General features: G+C 43.3%; 1 protein-coding gene across 1 annotated transcript in view; it reads right to left on the bottom strand.

The window, feature by feature from the left end:
- lrrc52 (leucine rich repeat containing 52) overlaps window positions 1–12,244 on the bottom strand; it is a 19,101-nt gene extending 6,857 nt beyond the window's left edge. Inside the window, exon 1 of the mRNA XM_077017195.1 lies at window positions 10,883–12,244. Within this exon, the coding sequence (XP_076873310.1) occupies window positions 10,883–11,531 (649 nt within the window). The 5' untranslated portion in view covers window positions 11,532–12,244. The remainder of the gene's footprint in view (window positions 1–10,882) is intronic.
- Window positions 12,245–16,935: the final 4,691 nt, after the last annotated feature.

The raw sequence follows: 16,935 nt of genomic DNA, 5'->3' as shown, positions 1-16,935 counted from the left end.
ATCAAGAATAGGTCGCTTAGAAACCCCGTCCCTCCAGAGACAGAGAAGACAAGAGTCAAAGCTTTCTCCTGTGCTGGTGTCCCGAGGCTGAAATGAACCCCCACTTGTCATGCCGTGTTCAAACACAGACATACAGACTGAAGATCAGCCTCTTCAAAAACACTTCAAGGTACTTGATTAATCACTAATCATCTGAAAATAATTCATCTTACTTTTATGCACTTGCATTATGTGCATTTTCTCAACAGTGTCCTTAGACTCTGGCCTAATGTAATATAAGAAAGGACGTTTGTATGGAACTCTGGACAAGATTATGAACCAAAGACTGTAAATTTTAATGTAAATGCAGATGTTTCATAAACCTTTCGCGCGAGGGAATCGTGTTCTGCCTACAAAACACTGCAATTCACTAAAATAGGACACCCACCTTTTCTCTAAACTACAGTGTCTAATACATATTCATTTCTGTGCTGTGTGTTTTGGTATATTTGGATGCAAATTTCTCCCTTAAAATGTGTACAAACATTTCCCAAATGGGTGTGTTTATGCTTGAGAATAAACTGAATATACAAGTGTTTGCGTGTGTGTGCATGTGAAACTGAGGTCGGATGTGATTTTCAGTGCACTACAAATGAATGCAGGATCATGCAGGCTTCAAGCACTACACACACACACACACACACACACACACACAGCTCTACCATTACATAAATCAACATTCCTAACACCATATACTAATCTGTGAGGACACATTTCAGACCCAATATGTGCTTGTTTAACAGAAGTTATTTGCAAGCATTTTTCCATCAGGGTTTGCATATGTATTGCAGGATGAGGTCAGAATGTAAGAGAGAAACGTCCTAATGATGCAGTGTACTCTGCTTCCTACAGGCCAGAGCTACATTACTGCAGTTACATTATTAGCTGGCCGTAACATCAAGTCTTATTACAAGTTTCTGAAGAATTTGCAACACATTGTTGAAAGAAAATGGCTAAAGTGCTGATGAAACATGAGGGTTTTTTTTGTTTGTTTGTTTGTTTTTTACTGACATTAAAAATTCACAAGGTGACAATGAGGGTTTGGTTTGTTTGGTTTTTAGCAAAGTTTGCAGTATTCAGGTTTTCTTTGTACAGAGGCACTTTTCTGGTGTGATACTTCAATGGGGCTTTAGAGCATAAACTCGCAAGGTGGCAGTTTTTGTGAATGTGACGTGGCATCTGATGGACCTCAGGAACAGCGGTCCGGGTGAATCTATGGTAAATGTTTATTGGCTATTTAACGTCTATTGGTATTTGTGGTATAATGCAGAGAAGGTGACTTGGGGAGGCTCAGTTTTGTAGCTACATTGTACTGCCATTTTCTTGATAGGTAGTGTGCAGGTAGTTTGCTCATGTTTAACATTCATTTTCTGTTTCATGGATCTACCATTGAGACTAATGTAGTGTAAGAACCTGAGACTCTAATCGGACTCTTTATCTAGAGGCTTAAGTTTTGACTCGGAATTGTACTCCAGACACTCGAGACTTGACTGGGATTCCTGCAAAATGACTCTTTAATGCATCTGTTGTAATACATAGCGTAACGTTGCTTCTCTCATGAGTCCTGGGGTTCAAACCCCCGTTGGGACACGTGAACCACGCTGTACCCATCAGACTCCCTGTGCAACACGCCTGGAGCTATATATGCTTAACTCTGTGAGATTACTGAAATTAAGTCACTCTGGAGTGTGAGCCAAATGTAGAAAAATAGAAGGGTTGTCTATTTTAGTCCAATGCCCTGCTTGGATCTTAAGCAGCCCTCAGCTGCTGTAATTAGGCACTAACAGAGTGGGGTCTCTTCCAACAATGCTGACGAGAACACCAGCACACTGAGAGGGATTCCACCTTCAAATGACTAGCCACATGACACAGACACTGCCCACTCCAACAGAGTTCAGATCAGGAGGAAGTGGAATCCGTTGAGAGCTATTGCCATACTAAATCCATGTTCGAAAGCCGACCCTTCCACACGCACCTACACAAACTTTATTCGCATCCATTTATTCAGGTGAGCAACATATTTTGAAATCCAAGTACAGGTTTATATACGCAGAAATTCAAATGTGATCGTTATTGATAGTTATCTGCAATTACTGCAATCACATCTGGAATAGTAACAACTCCATGCATTCCCAACACCTGTTGAACATGCGCCAGTCCTGACGTAGTGATGGCACTCACACCCTGCACAGCAATGCATCTATGCACTCTGGAACCTAATTAGAATCAACCCCATTCTGTAAATGGCTCATTATGTAAAAAGCTTAAGGTTCTTACACTAAACAGTTTTCTCTTTATCTCACTCTGCCTTTTATGTTTCTCCTTCTCTCTTCAGACACACACAATCACAGCAAATAAAACAAATGTCTTCTTTAGAAGTTTGCCCATCCAACACTGCACACAGATGGCTCACCATCTGAAGAAGGCTCACGAGACACTGAGACACTCTTCCGTTTCTTTCTTCTTTTTCTTTTTTTCGTTCTTCTGCACCTGCTACTACTATAACCATATGTGTGCTGGCATGGCCACCATCCTCATTACATTGCCGATCCTTTTTGATTCTCATTGCTTATACTGCTTTCATATCAGGTAAAACATTTCATATCTCCATAGCAGGAACTGATATTCTCCGTCAAGGCTGGAGCTGTGTGAATCTTATTTAACCATCCACGTGCAGGCCCGTTTGGTATGATAAATGGCTTTGGGTCTGGTGCTGATGTTGGGCAATCCGGACTTTCACCATCATTTTTAATAGGGATGCTTCCACATGACTAAATCCTCATGTCAAACAATACCATGGAAACGAAAAAATCTCCTGCTTCTATTACACACAAGCAGTAAACTGCCTTTATGAGTCAAGCTACTCCTCTGTAGAGTACAGCTGGGAAACAACCCTGCACAAGCGGCAATGTTGAATAACTCTGACATTCAATGCCCTAATCAGTCCAAAAAAAAGAGTTTTATCCAACAAGCCCAAACTCTGTGAATCCCCAGAGTGAAGTGATTTAGCAGCAGTTTTATTCAGCATCGCTGGTAAACACACTACCATGCGCTTGCGCGCGCGCACACACACACACAAACACACACACACACACACACACACACACACACACACACACACACACACACACACACACACACACACACACACACACACACACACACACACACATGCTGCTGACTGTACAGTGGCTTGACTGCTCCATCACCCCTATAATGAGCATGCCCCAGCAGTATTAGCATAGCTCAGCTGGAGCCACTACTGTTCCCTTCAGGTATTAGTGAAGGAACTCTAAGCACACTGTCCGTATGGGAACTATTAAAGGGTCCGTTTGTCTTGAATCACAGAAGAACTACTAACATATACAGTGGCTTTTGCCATGTTTGCATTTGTTGCAAATATATGATTTGGTTTAATGACCAAGTCAAGTACTTAAACACACATTAGAAATACTATAATCTGTCTTAAGTACCATTTATTAATATTAATGACACTATTTTTGTTGTGGTGTTAGTCTACTGTTTTTTTCATGTGTGTGTGTGTGTGTGTTTGTCAGTGAGAGAGAGAGAGTCATAGACAGAGAGAAAACAGGAAAAACAACAAGTAAATTGAAGGGAAGATGACAGATTTAGGTTTGAATTTTTCCTTTTATAATCCAAATGTATGCCATTTATAGACACTTTCCCAGAAATATCTACCTTACACCTCCCTCAAACACACACACACACACACACACACACACACACACACACACACATACACACACACATCCCTCTGAGCTGTTTTTATGAGATTCACCTATCTTATATGTGCATTTTAAAGGTTTACAAATACACATCGTAGACCATCTGTTGACTTGGCATCCCCAGTTCGTCAGCCACCCTCTGCCTTGTTCATCATTGGCTAGTTTATGACCACAGGGCCATTGCTGATTGGATATCATTTGGGCTGCCAGACCATATGCATCACAGCAGTGACGCTGACATGAGAGCAGGTGTAGCATCAGTATGATCTGGTATCAAACTGATGTGGAATCATACTGCTGAGCTGAGCGCAGGCTGCTACCCAAGACTAGCCGGCCTGGAGGGGTCCTGTGGCCTCTGATGAGGAGCTGGAGGATGGCTCTGCACACCTACCATGGGTTTCTAATTAATAAACGTTTCTGATAAAGCAGGTAGGTGGTTAAATGGAACTAATCCTAGAGCAGCTGTCTCATTATTTCTCTAACCAGGCGTGTGTGTGTGCACACACACACACACACACACACACACACACACACACACACACACACACACACACACACACACACACACACACACACACACCCATACCACACTACACTCACTGAGTCTGATGGACTTTGTGTCTTTTCCCTACATTTTCTCTGCTTCAGCTGTTACCTGTCGCCCAGTAAACACTGATGTTTTAACACCCCCCCCCCCCCCCATGCTAATAAAATAATTGTGTATATGATGATCTTTAAGAGGCAAATTAACTGTCCCTGTCCCCCTCTCTCCATATCAGAGACAAGGACCGTGGAGACAGACAGCAACACAGTGGGGGGAATTCAGCTGCGTGTTCAGGACCTTGGGTTCAGGACCTTGGGTTCAGGACCTCTGTAGTCTACTACTGCTCTTTTCATCACTCTATGTTCTGACATTCGGAAATGTTCATATGTGATTTTGTGCCTATGCTTTCATATGTGCTGAAACAATAGCGACAGCCAAATTTACTGTTCCTGCCAATGTCAGGGTTGCCAACTCTCACGCATTGAGCGTGAGACACACGCATTTGACCGTCTTCACACGCTCTCACTTCCGATATCTCACGCCGAAAAAAGATATTGGCAACCCTGCAATGTGATTTCCCAACGTGGTGGTCAGAGTGTTCAGATATCCACACTACTACCTCTAACACTTAAGTAAAACATTCGTTCTGCATCTGCGTGTCTGTGAACATGTGCGGGCCAACATATTTTAATATAACGAAGAAAATCTGAAGTATCTTCACCCTAGGTTTCTCCTCTCCCCCTCTTTGAGAATTAATGCCGATTTCATAATTATTTTAATATTTTGAGGATGGTTCATATAAATGTGTGAAGCTGCATAATTATTCTCATCACTGATCCTCAAAGTGCTCCATTTTGTTTTCGTGCTGGTTTGGACCAAGTTTTCTTTTGGACTCGTGACTGGACACCAGTACTACTGGACAGTCAATCAGCCAATCACAGGGTGTGTGATTTTGGAGGTGTGCACGTCAGAGCACAAGATATAAGAAGCAAAAACCTTGGAAAAGTCTCAGGTAGTAAATAACCTTTCTTAATATCACCGATCTTTCCCCATATTACAGCTTAGCCAAACAACATACTGTATATCTCTGTGTGCGCAGTCAATGACAACAGGAACGATAGATTACTGTTTGCAAAGCCAAAATGAGCTGTTCTGTTGCACATTTTAAAAACATAGTTCTGGGGGAATTGCTATTTGCTCATGTTATGCTCCTGTGCCTGTGTGCTCATGCTGATCTTTTAGATCTTCAAGTTGGTTCTTCATCTTCTTTTATTCACCCTTTGTTTCATGACGGGTCTCAAATAGTTTTAAACACTGTAGGCCCCCGCCCACCTATAAATATGTAAATATGGCCCTATGTCCACCCTGTTTCACCATGAATATGCAAATATGGCCCTATGTCCATCCACTTTCACCATGAATATGCAAGAATGACCCTATGTCCACCCCATTTCTGGCTCTAAGCCAGCTTGGACAACAACCCTCACCCAGCATTGTGGATGTTGAAACAAAACCACTGATCCACTAAACCTCAGACAGTGGCATAGCACAGAGGGCAGACCACAGTAAACAGGTTAAGAGGTAGAGCAAAAAGCATAGCAAGAGGAGGAGGGGGGGACAGAGAAGTGAGCCGAGACGAGATGAGATGAGAGGAGTTTAATACTGGTTTCCTCTGTCTGTCTCTTCCTCCCTCATGCAAACAGAGCAGTGCTGGAGGGTACACCACTCAACACCTCAAATAACAACCTGATTCTCCCTCTCTCCGACACACAAACAGGATACACTCACATACACAAAAACCAGGTAATCACAGACACTTATGCAAACATGTATACATACACAATATTCACTGCATCCTCTCACGTCAGATCTCAGGAGACAACATGAATCCAATTATTGATGACCCATATGTCAAGAGACACCCATACCCAGACAACCTGGATGTCACAAAATGCCACTACCCATTCATAGACCCATATACACACCCAAGACATGACGCTGCCCACACCCTGCAGTCAGACAACCTTTAGGTCATATGACCAGACTGCTACCTACACAGTGATCTATATACAGTCGTATTGTTCTCCTGGGAGTGACACTTCAGAGATGGCTGTAAACACCCCAGCAGAGGCAAACATGAAGTCACAATCCATGAAGTCTCAGCAATGCAATACATCGTAATAACACTACAGCACCCGAGGTTGTCAGTTGTCTTGGGTGTGAAATCAAATCAATTTGGCTATCAAATCAATGTTGAAAAATGAGGTTGAAACTGCAAAAGTTTCCTCCAGCCTAGTTTAATTTCCTCTTCCTTAAATGTTCAGGATATGTAGGCCGAGGCCTATAAGTCTGAATAGACACTTTTCTTACCTCTTGGAAAAAATGGCACTTTAATGATGAATTAATCCTGCGAGCCAACAATTTCCTGAAAGCACATTGCAGTGGTTGCAGTAAGAGTGAGATTATCAGTATGTTCTTAATCATGTCAAGGATGTGACACGTGTAGATCTATCATCCCAGCTTCGGGAACTACATGCTGTGTGAATTCATGAGTTACCACCATGCAGTAGGACTCCACAACAACCAGGATGAAATCTGACACAATTTGCTCATTCCTGTTTGGATCTGACAGCTGGTTAAAAACACTTTCTAACAGGTGGATGAACCTGATGATTCTTTGGATCTCTCATTCATTCTTTCTTTCTTTCTCTCCCTCTCTCTCTCTAATAAACCATCTTATTCTCTCATGTTGTCTTTCCCTCTCCCCCTCCATCTCTCCCTGTTCCTTAAAACAGGACAAAACCATTAAACAGACAACAGTACACCTATGCACCACCAGTCGCACAAACAGGAAGTGCTGACAGTCCCAGTGAGAAGTCACCCCAGAAACTCCAAACAGCAGAGCACAGCGCGTTAGCAAAGTCAGAGGAATATCATCATCGCCATGACAGCTACATAATCATCATCATTAGGACACAATTAGGATGGCCTGACAAATGCTCCAGTTTAGGCTCTCATTATGAAGATTACAAATGAATGCTCTTCCAAATCTGATGGCTCTAATGACTGTTTTTGCCCAGGATCTGCTGTAATGCAAAACTAATGAGCCTGGTGAGAACTGGCTTTTCATGTGGATTCATTGTTTTGATAAGATTTTCAGGCTGTGAATGTTTGCTTGCAGGACAACAAACACTGCGACTCTGGTCACAGTGATGGAAAACTGTTGTGGATCAACACATAATGAAATATGATTCGTACTAAACTGAAAGGAAACATCTGAGTGACAGCCATGTTCTCCAATATTTGTTTGGTTGGTTTATGCAATGCCTATGTAGATATGTGACTTGCTATTACAAAATGACATTAAAAAAAAACACGTTATGCCTCCTGCAGAGAGGCGGGCCTATGCCAGTTTGGTAGTGAAATGCATCCTGACAATACACAGGAATCAGACAGACAGTAAAACCTACAGCAGGAATCAATGGCAGTTGTTTTGTGATTCAGTATCCAGGCAGTATGTATCATACTCATAGATGATGAGTCATCTGAAAGAACATGAGGAGAACCATAAGATGACAGCTGCCCCACCCCCAACAGAATTGCATGGACCACAAATCCCATAATGCAGCACTGCATATTCAAAGAACTAAGGATGAGACGTGTGGTTATGAGAGGACTCTCATACTAACACTATGAAACAGACTTCGGCAAAGGACACTGTTCCCAAGCATGCATGTCAGAATACCACTGCCTTCTACCATACTATCTGTACTGGACAGAAGATAAATGTAACAATAAATATGAGCATCATTTTATACCCTTCTTCAGACCACCGAAAACTACGTACAATGGAAGTCAATAGTTCACCAACTTTGGGGCTTTCGTGTATTCTGCAGGTCAGAAAGCATAAGTATCTCAGAGCAGTGTTTCTCAACCAAGCCCAAAACAGATGGTTCTTACTTTTGCTCCAACCCAATTCCCAGTGCACCTGAAGCAGGTATTCAGTGTTCCCAGTGGCTTAGTTCACGTGTGCTAGGAGAGGAGACAGGGCAAATATGTGGTCTGCCCCTGCCGACTGGTATAAGACACGCTTCTAGATCGTTGTTGGCAAATAGTCACTGAGGACGGTGGAAGGTCGTGTCGGAGTGCCGGGGGCCGTCCTTTAAATCAGACTCCATTTGCCATGGCATCTGGGGCCCCTGTGTGCTTCTGTGCACCCTGCGGGGCCTCCGCTACACCCTGCGGGGCCTCCGCTACACCGTGCTTACCACGCCAGAGGTCACACTGGGTCAAAGTGGCCAGCGTCGCAATGCAGGCCTGCGCGTCAACGGGCCTCCCAGAGAACGCCGCCGGGCAGTCGCATCTGTGCAGGACGTTTGCTTAGCACAGTGCGGTTAGTGTAGTCACCAAGCGTAGCGCAGTCAGTGCCAGGAGACACTCTGCACCGACCACATGGCCCACATGTTCCTCAGCCTCACGGCTCATTCATTCTGTTGTGTCTTCTGTAGTTAGCAGGGGGAGGAACTAAAGAGTGCTCGTATTTCATGAGGATGTATTTTTGTGTGTGAGCGTGTCTGCGTGCGCACGCATATGTGTGTATATGTGGATGGGTGTTTGTGTGTTCTTATGAAGCACTGCTTAATTGTTCAGAGTTTAACACTGAACTCAGGTGGCGGAAAAAAAAAACTTCAAGGAGTCATGACACACTGCAAGGGCTGATATCATAACAATAAGGGCTAAGATCATAACAATACGGGCCGATATCATAACAATAAGAGTTAAGCAGGTTTTGTGTGCAACAGCTAATGAATGGTTTATATATATATATATATATATATATATATATATATATATATATATATATATATATATATATATATATATATATATACTAGAAAACACACAAGCACACACGCACACTGCATGTGTCAACGCACGCATCCAAATTCAGGAGACTCAGATCAGCAGTAAAAAGAGGAGAAAGAAACTATTGAGGAGCATCACAGGACCTCAGGAGTCCTGAACAGAGCTCACAGTTGAGTATCATCACAGGACCTCAGGAGTCCTGAACAGAGCTCACAGTTGAGTATCATCACAGGACCTCAGGAGTCCTGAACAGAGCTCACAGTTGAGTATCATCACAGGACCTCAGGAGTCCTGAACAGAGCTCACAGTTGAGTATCATCACAGGACCTCAGGAGTCCTGAACAGAGCTCACAGTTGAGTATCATCACAGGACCTCAGGAGTCCTGAACAGAGCTCACAGTTGAGTATCATCACAGGACCTCAGGAGTCCTGAACAGAGCTCACAGTTGAGTATCATCACAGGACCTCAGCCGTCCTGAACTGACTCTGAAGTCGAGCTACACATCGAGATGCAGATGAAGCAGCAGCTGTCTTAAGTGGTTTAAGATATTTCTGTATTCAACACTCTTTAAACCCTGCACTTACATTTAAGTGAACTGGGAAAAGAAATGTAAAAAGATTTCATAATCGCAATGTTAGATCCAAATGCATTTATCAGCTAAACCATGTCAGATAGAGAACATGATTGAAAGAAAGTGTGGGCTGAGAACACACAGTGAATCATTATGCTAAAGTGCCATGAATCACATACTGTTTACTAAGTCCACCAAGCAGCCTCTAGACTCACAAGGCCACACACGAACACACATCCCCTGTAATCTACAATGTCCCTGTGAGTAATTCTTACACACAGCCCGGCTTGCAAGACAGGCTCGGTTAGTGGCACGCACGTGCGCACGGCACAACGACGTAGAGGATGAGGAGAACTTATGAGCGCTTTGGTGAGTTGGTGCAGCTGCAGAGCACTGACTGCATTACATAACAGGACAGGAATTCTCACTCTTCATATCCTCAAAAAGAAGACATAATTAGTCATCTACTCCCGGCGGACACAAAAACACCAAAACGTCAGAGAAGCTCATCTGGAGAAAGACAGTGAGAAAGCGAGAATGCTTATAATAGACACTTACTGAATCTTATTATAGGCATATACAGAGACGAGCCTATTCACATTCTTGGTTTAGCTTTCCAGTAACGCTAATCACCGAGTGGTCAAGAACCCACGGCGAGAGAGAGCCCATCAGTTTGAAGCTATAGGTTGTGAATCGCGCTTTCTTCCAACACTTAGAGTTGCAAAGGAAAACGTTGCCAAACACGTAAACGTGAAATACGGTGCGCGTCTGGTTCTTGGTGTAAACAGTCTTCCCTCCGAGAGCAGCGAAAGAAAACTGGGTGTAGTGCAAACTGAGAAAGTGACCCGTTGCGCTGGGAAGAGTGCTTAAAATCAAACCAGCGGCCTCAATAACGTTATAAATTAATTCTGACACAAACCATCTCTGTCATTATCTCTGCAGTCCTATAATGACACACATTGGAAATTTCATAACACGTCCAAAACACATGGGTTACACATGAAGTATTTTATAGGGACTTATTACAACAACAAATAGTGTGATTACAATGCTGGCGTATATTTCACATTTTGTGAAGTGGGGAAAGGTACACAGGAAACTAGAGCGCCACTCACCTTGGAACTTGAAGCTCTGTAACTGGACCCACATGCACAGGTCCTCCGTGGAGCAGTCACAGCGCAGCGGGTTCCCGCTGAGTCCCAGGGAGCGGAGCGCGGGCAGTGTGACCAGCGAGCTGACGTTCAGCGTGGTCAGGTTGTTGCGGCTCAGGTCCAGCACCTGCAGCGCCTTGTTCTCGGAGAACGCCTGCGGGTGGACGGTCGAGAGCCCCGGGTTGTCGGTCATCCTAAGCATGAAAAGGCTGACCAGCGGTCCAAACGTCCGCTCCTCGATCTGGGTTATAGTGTTGAAAGACAGGTCCAAGTAGGCAAGCTTGCGCAGGTTACCGAAGGTCGACATTGAGATTTTCGTCAGGGAGTTGTTGCTGCAATCCAGGTAGATCAAGTCGGCCAGGTAGTTTAACTCCAGGGCCGGTAACTCGGCTATCTCGTTGTTGGAGATGATCAGCTGTCGGGTAGCCAGCGGAAGGTCTGTGGGGAATTTGGTTAACTGTTGGCCGGCGCACTGGGCCACTAACTGGTCGTCACACACACATCGGTCGGAGCAACCAGCAGTCAGAGCCGGGGACGGAGCCACCCCCATGACGAAGATCAGCAAGAAGACAAGCCGCAATGACTGCGTGTTGGGCTCCGGCAAAAGACGCATGTTATCGCCGCCGGCTTCATCAACTGTGTGTGCGCAGCGCTCCAAAACACTCCTGCATTCTTCATTGATCTGTGTATTCGGTGGAAACGGACGAAAGTCTAGGATGTTACTGCTCGCGAAGACACTTTAGATCATTCAGAAGCGACAAGTCCACCCCCAAAAACTGCAAACATATAATCATTCCAGTTTCAGCATTTCAGTTAACCTGTGCCAAAATCTTAAATCTCGATTCAGTGATCATCCGTTACAACTGCGGTGTCATCCATGGACTGTTGAATTTACTTATTGATCCTCGTTGAATGTTGTTGTTCTTGTTTATTGCCAGATTTAAGGTCTTCGAATAAGTTCAGTTCTCGTTTGTTTAGACCGTCACAGTTAAAACGCTCTTGACTTTCCCGGCAGTCCTTCTCTGCGATATCGTGCGTCCTTGCTTGTTACGCCTTGTCTCTCCGGTGTTCGCTACGCCGCCGAGTCTCTGCAGCTGTTTTGTAGGTTAAGATAGAGAGACGGGACGAAAGGAGATGCAGTGTCAGTGAGTGTCAGTCTGCGTGCGCATCGCTGTTGTGTCCTTACTTCTAATTAGCCGTCACCTCGCGTTCTTAGGAGATCGAGCACACACGCGCACTGTGAGACCATAGAAGCGGACCGTTTTCAGTTGTGACGCAATCAGGTGTTAGCTATTTATGACGTCTTGGAGGGGGGAAATAACAGGCAGGCTTTCTCAAGTTCAGACGAAAGTCTACGTTACAGACAGGGCACTTAAATTCCCTGAAAGAGAGAGTCCAATTACAGACTCCCACAATACGTAGTAGACTAAGGACTCTCTCTCTCTCTCTCTCTCTCTCTCTCTCTCTCTCTCTCTCTCTCTCTCTCTCTCTCTCTCTCTCTCTCTCTCTCTCTCTCTCTCTCTCTCTCTCTCTCTCTCTCTCTCTCAACATAAAAGCATCTATCTATACTGAGGCATAGTAATCCAACCGTGCCAAAGTAGACCACAGATATAGCGCGTGGCTTATCTGCTCGTCTCACACATTGTCTCGGCTGCTATGTAATTTCATTCAGTGGCATGTGTGTCTGTCTGTCATTTTACGTACAGTGTGCGCAGTCATTATAGTCACTGACGCTGCAACCTGTGCGTGTGTGATTGTGTGTGTGTGTGTGTGTGTGTGTGTGTGTGTGTGAGAGAGAGAGAGAGAGAGAGAGAGAGAGAGAGAGAGAGAGAGAGAGAGAGAGAGAGAGATGGATTTCGAGGCTACGCAGGGGCAATAGCCAAATAATAGCCTATTCCTATAACAGGGTTCCTTGCACCTGATGTTGTGGAGTGTAGTCTTTATGATACATAAAATGTAAGGCAGTACTTATTATCGGTTTATCAGTCTGGTGTCCAGAAGGATTTTCTTGCCTTCCCTAAAGCACAAGAACTCTGTGAAATCTGAGTTCTGAACTACACTCTTCTTTTGAGTTCTGAGCTATGCTCTGTTTGAGTTCTGAGCTATGCTCTGTTTGAGTTCTGAGCTACACTATTCAATGATTTGTACCATTACTCTACATGAAAGTGAGGTTCAGTGTTGCCCGATTCCCTTTAGGTTATGCAGATTTGCAAATTCACATGTTGAAGCATGCCTTTCAATGCTACAGCTAATTGAACACTTAAAACAGTTGCATCTGCGTCTGATTCGATGGTTGCTTTGTGTAAGATATGTGTAAGATAAGCCATAAGATGCTTTAAGCTGCTCATAGTATATTTTTACTTTGAAAGCAACTGATGGGGAATGCCTCAGTGGACTGGTAACCTGTCCAGAGTTGACGGCTGCTGTACACGCTGTGGACGGGCTCCAGCAACTGAATTAAGTGCTTCAGGAGATGGCTAGATGGATGGATGGATGGATTGAATGAATGATTGATTGATTGATTGATTGATTGATTGTGGGCTTAGATGTACCTGTGTGCCTGTTTCTACTCATGATGTAGATGAGCTTCTGAAGCTTGTTAGTAATATGCCGACAGCCAGGTAGATGCAGCATAAATTCTAAATGGTAAGTGTAGTGTATACGTTTAGAGTGGCCATAGGTCATCAAGCACATAGATGAATGAGGAACGGGAACTTCAGTTTAGATCTAGAATCTGTTTAGGTATATTGTAGTTTTTGTTATCCTTGGCATATTAGTCCATCTGATCTTGCATTTACTGTGCCATAATAATCTTTATTAGCAGCAAGTTCACTGCTCATCCTGGCAAATCTACTGTCATTATGTTGCTAGTGTTACACTCGTGTGAATCATTTATGATCCAAATGGGAGTGCTGATAAAAGAATGTAGATATCCATCCAAGCCTGCCAGTAGGTGAATGGGGAATCACTAAAGTTTTTATGCTCTGTGTGAACAGTAGAAGTAGAAGTTCGTGTTTGTACTACCATTTTCTTGGTCTTCTGATAAGTGTTCTAAAAACAAACTCCACCATTGTACATTGCGATTGCTTGTTAACTTGATTGAATGTTCTGCCCTATAACTGTGAGAGCATCTCCTGGGTTTTATCTTATGTTTTTGACTCTGACGTCATCCTGATCCCACAGACAAATTAATGCAAATGATATTGTACATTGACAGTGATATGAAGAATAATGCTCTCTGATCTATAGGTGCATTAAGTCAAACTTAGTGGCGGAAACAAATTCATCAATGCACACGCCCAGTATGAAGTGAAAGGCCATATAATTGTTGCATATTTTTTTTATCAATCTCAGGCCTCTGATAGATGTTTCACCTCACAGCACTTTCACAAGCCCACATAAAAGAACGTACATTATATCAGTGATTCGACCCGTTGTGTAATGTTCAAAATATTGTGGTAATTCCCGTCTGCATTTGTCTCGTCCTCCTACAGTGAAGGCCACTTGCTGATGGGGAGAGTGGTGGTCTCTGACTGCTGGCAATGCCCCGTGAAAGTTGCGTGGGAAATCTGCTAGCCTGTAAGAGTCTGTGCTGCTTTTAAGTGTGAGGGCCTTAATGGTGCTCTTCAGTATTGGAACATGTGCTGCTGATCAGGGAAGGATGCAATACTAACCAATCCACTCCAATGGATGCTGTATTCTCGGTTGGTGTTTCAATACAGCAGCTTAATTACCTGGGAAAGATAATGAAACAGAAGCTCACTCGTGGTATGCATGAAGCTGTCAAGTACAGAATTTGGGGTCATAAATGCTAAAGGTGTGTGTGTGTGTGTGTGTGTGTGTGTGTGTGTGTGTGTGTGTGTGTGTGTGTGTGTGTGTGTGTGTGTGTGTGTGTGTGTGTGTGTGTTATATATCTCCACAGGGACCAAATGTCCCCACAAGGGAAGGAACATCTGATATTCTTGACCTTGTGGAGACCCATCAGTACAATCAGTGCTTTTTCCTAAATAAAAGGATTTGAAACACAAAAAGAGACAAACGAGTTATTTTGCTTACTTAAGCATTGGCATAGTATTAATTAGATATAGTAATTATTTTAACAATGGAAGACCCCTTCAATAATAGTAAAACAACACTGTGTGTGTGCGTGTGTGTGCGTGTGTGTGTGTAAGAATAACAAGACAACAAAGAGTTTATTTCTGAAATATTTTTTTTTATTTTTCAGAAAATACATTAAGTAAAATCACTGAACCATCTACATTTAATTCTTAACCCTGTATCAAGCTTGGATCAGGGTCCCAGTGGTATTCTCCTCACAAGTTGCATGGCACTGCCCCCCTGGCAGTCATTGCAGGAGTAGGGGTCACATTCTCTGAGAAAAGCCAGTATAAACTCAATGATTGAGCTAATTAGTGTAACTTTCATCCTTGGGTAGTCACCAGCAGCTCAGCTTGCATTGGGGAGGGTGTCAGGTGGAGGTGAGGAAAGAGACATCGTTACTATTTAATGCAGGGGTCACCTATCAGAGGCCTCACCTCACGGCATGGCACGGGGAGACACCGCGGATGGGAGAGCGAAAGGGAATGTAACAGTTGAGAACACCAAGACAGGTATTCAAGGGCAGGTAGGTTTTAATATCACGATCATGAAAATGATCCAAAGTCGAAACCGGGATGTGCAAAACAACAGAGAGACAAGCAAACCCAAAGATGCCAAACTGAACCAGGAAAATAGACAAGAGGTTATTTGACTTAACACCTGAAATTATACAGATTCACATAGAGTAGTTTCAACGGATCCCTTATAAATCCTGTTCAACGAGCTACAGCGATGAACTATCCTCAGTAGTGAGGCGTTAGCGACCTCTGGAGGCGAGAAAGAGACTTCGCAGGGTAGAGTGGTTTTGCATCGTTTACTCTCACCATTCATAAACAAACAAAATCTAACGATTTAACAGCCCCTAGTGGTGACGAAGACTGCCACTTATATCGAGAACGGCAGACCATGACCTTGTTCTGAAGCGTCTGCCCTGACAACGGAGTCTGGTGGTCTAGTCACTAAACCAGTGGGATCGATAGTTCACTGCACTGCATAAGCAACTCATAAGTAATCGCTGAACATGGCAGCCAATTCTCAGTGTCTCAACAGTGTTTCCAAGTCTCATGGGATTGGCCCGGTAATGGGGCCAGCAGTGAACTGTGCAGCTCGTTGCTTTGACGCTGTACACTGGCTGTAATTTGCCGGGCCCTTTATATTATGACTTAAACAGCCGAACCTCTGGTTTGATAAGGATTCTGTACTGTTTGGTGCAGCGTACTAATTGGGGGTCTGCCTATAGAACATTTTTATATCATTTGAAAATTTGATGTGTATGTGATATTTGCACAACATTTTAACCCATAAATAATATTCTCGCTGTGCTATCATCAATATAAGCAAACAGCACAAAAGTATAACTATCCAAAAGACGAATAATTTAATATCAATTAGTGCAAGTTATAACCTTTTTGTGAAATGTGATGGTAGATTTAAAATGCACCTGTAAGCAAACAAATAATTAACAACAATGAACAGATTCAGATAAATATAGCTATTTGGTTTACCTGTATGGCTAAATTGGCCGTAGAACTGAAATGAAAAATTATAGCCCTGTCTCCACCAAGATGTCAAAGTTTTCCACTTGATTGCAGCAGATTACTTTTAATGGACAGCTAACTTTCTTTAATAATTTTTATCTTTGCTTATTATTTAAATGTTTGGTTCTGTGGCAAGTCATGCTGTAATTGTAGTCTACAGTTTACAGTTTACCTTTAAACAATCGTGTATTTACTGTTCGTTGCAGTGTCCGGGAATACTGGTTTATGTAAATGAATCGTAGTTCTATACTAATGGTAAACCTTTAACACTTTTCACAGTAGACGTCGTCACAACGTAGATGAATTGGAATCCACGTTCTGCAGCCCGTAAAACTCAAACGAACAGTATATGCAATTGGTAAAGTACTTTAACATCGTGAC

Source organism: Brachyhypopomus gauderio, chromosome 9 (assembly GCF_052324685.1).
Source record: "Brachyhypopomus gauderio isolate BG-103 chromosome 9, BGAUD_0.2, whole genome shotgun sequence".
Taxonomy (NCBI): Eukaryota; Metazoa; Chordata; class Actinopteri; order Gymnotiformes; family Hypopomidae; genus Brachyhypopomus; species Brachyhypopomus gauderio.
Note: the sequence above shows the minus strand (reverse complement) of the source record. Positions and strands in the feature narration are given on the sequence as shown.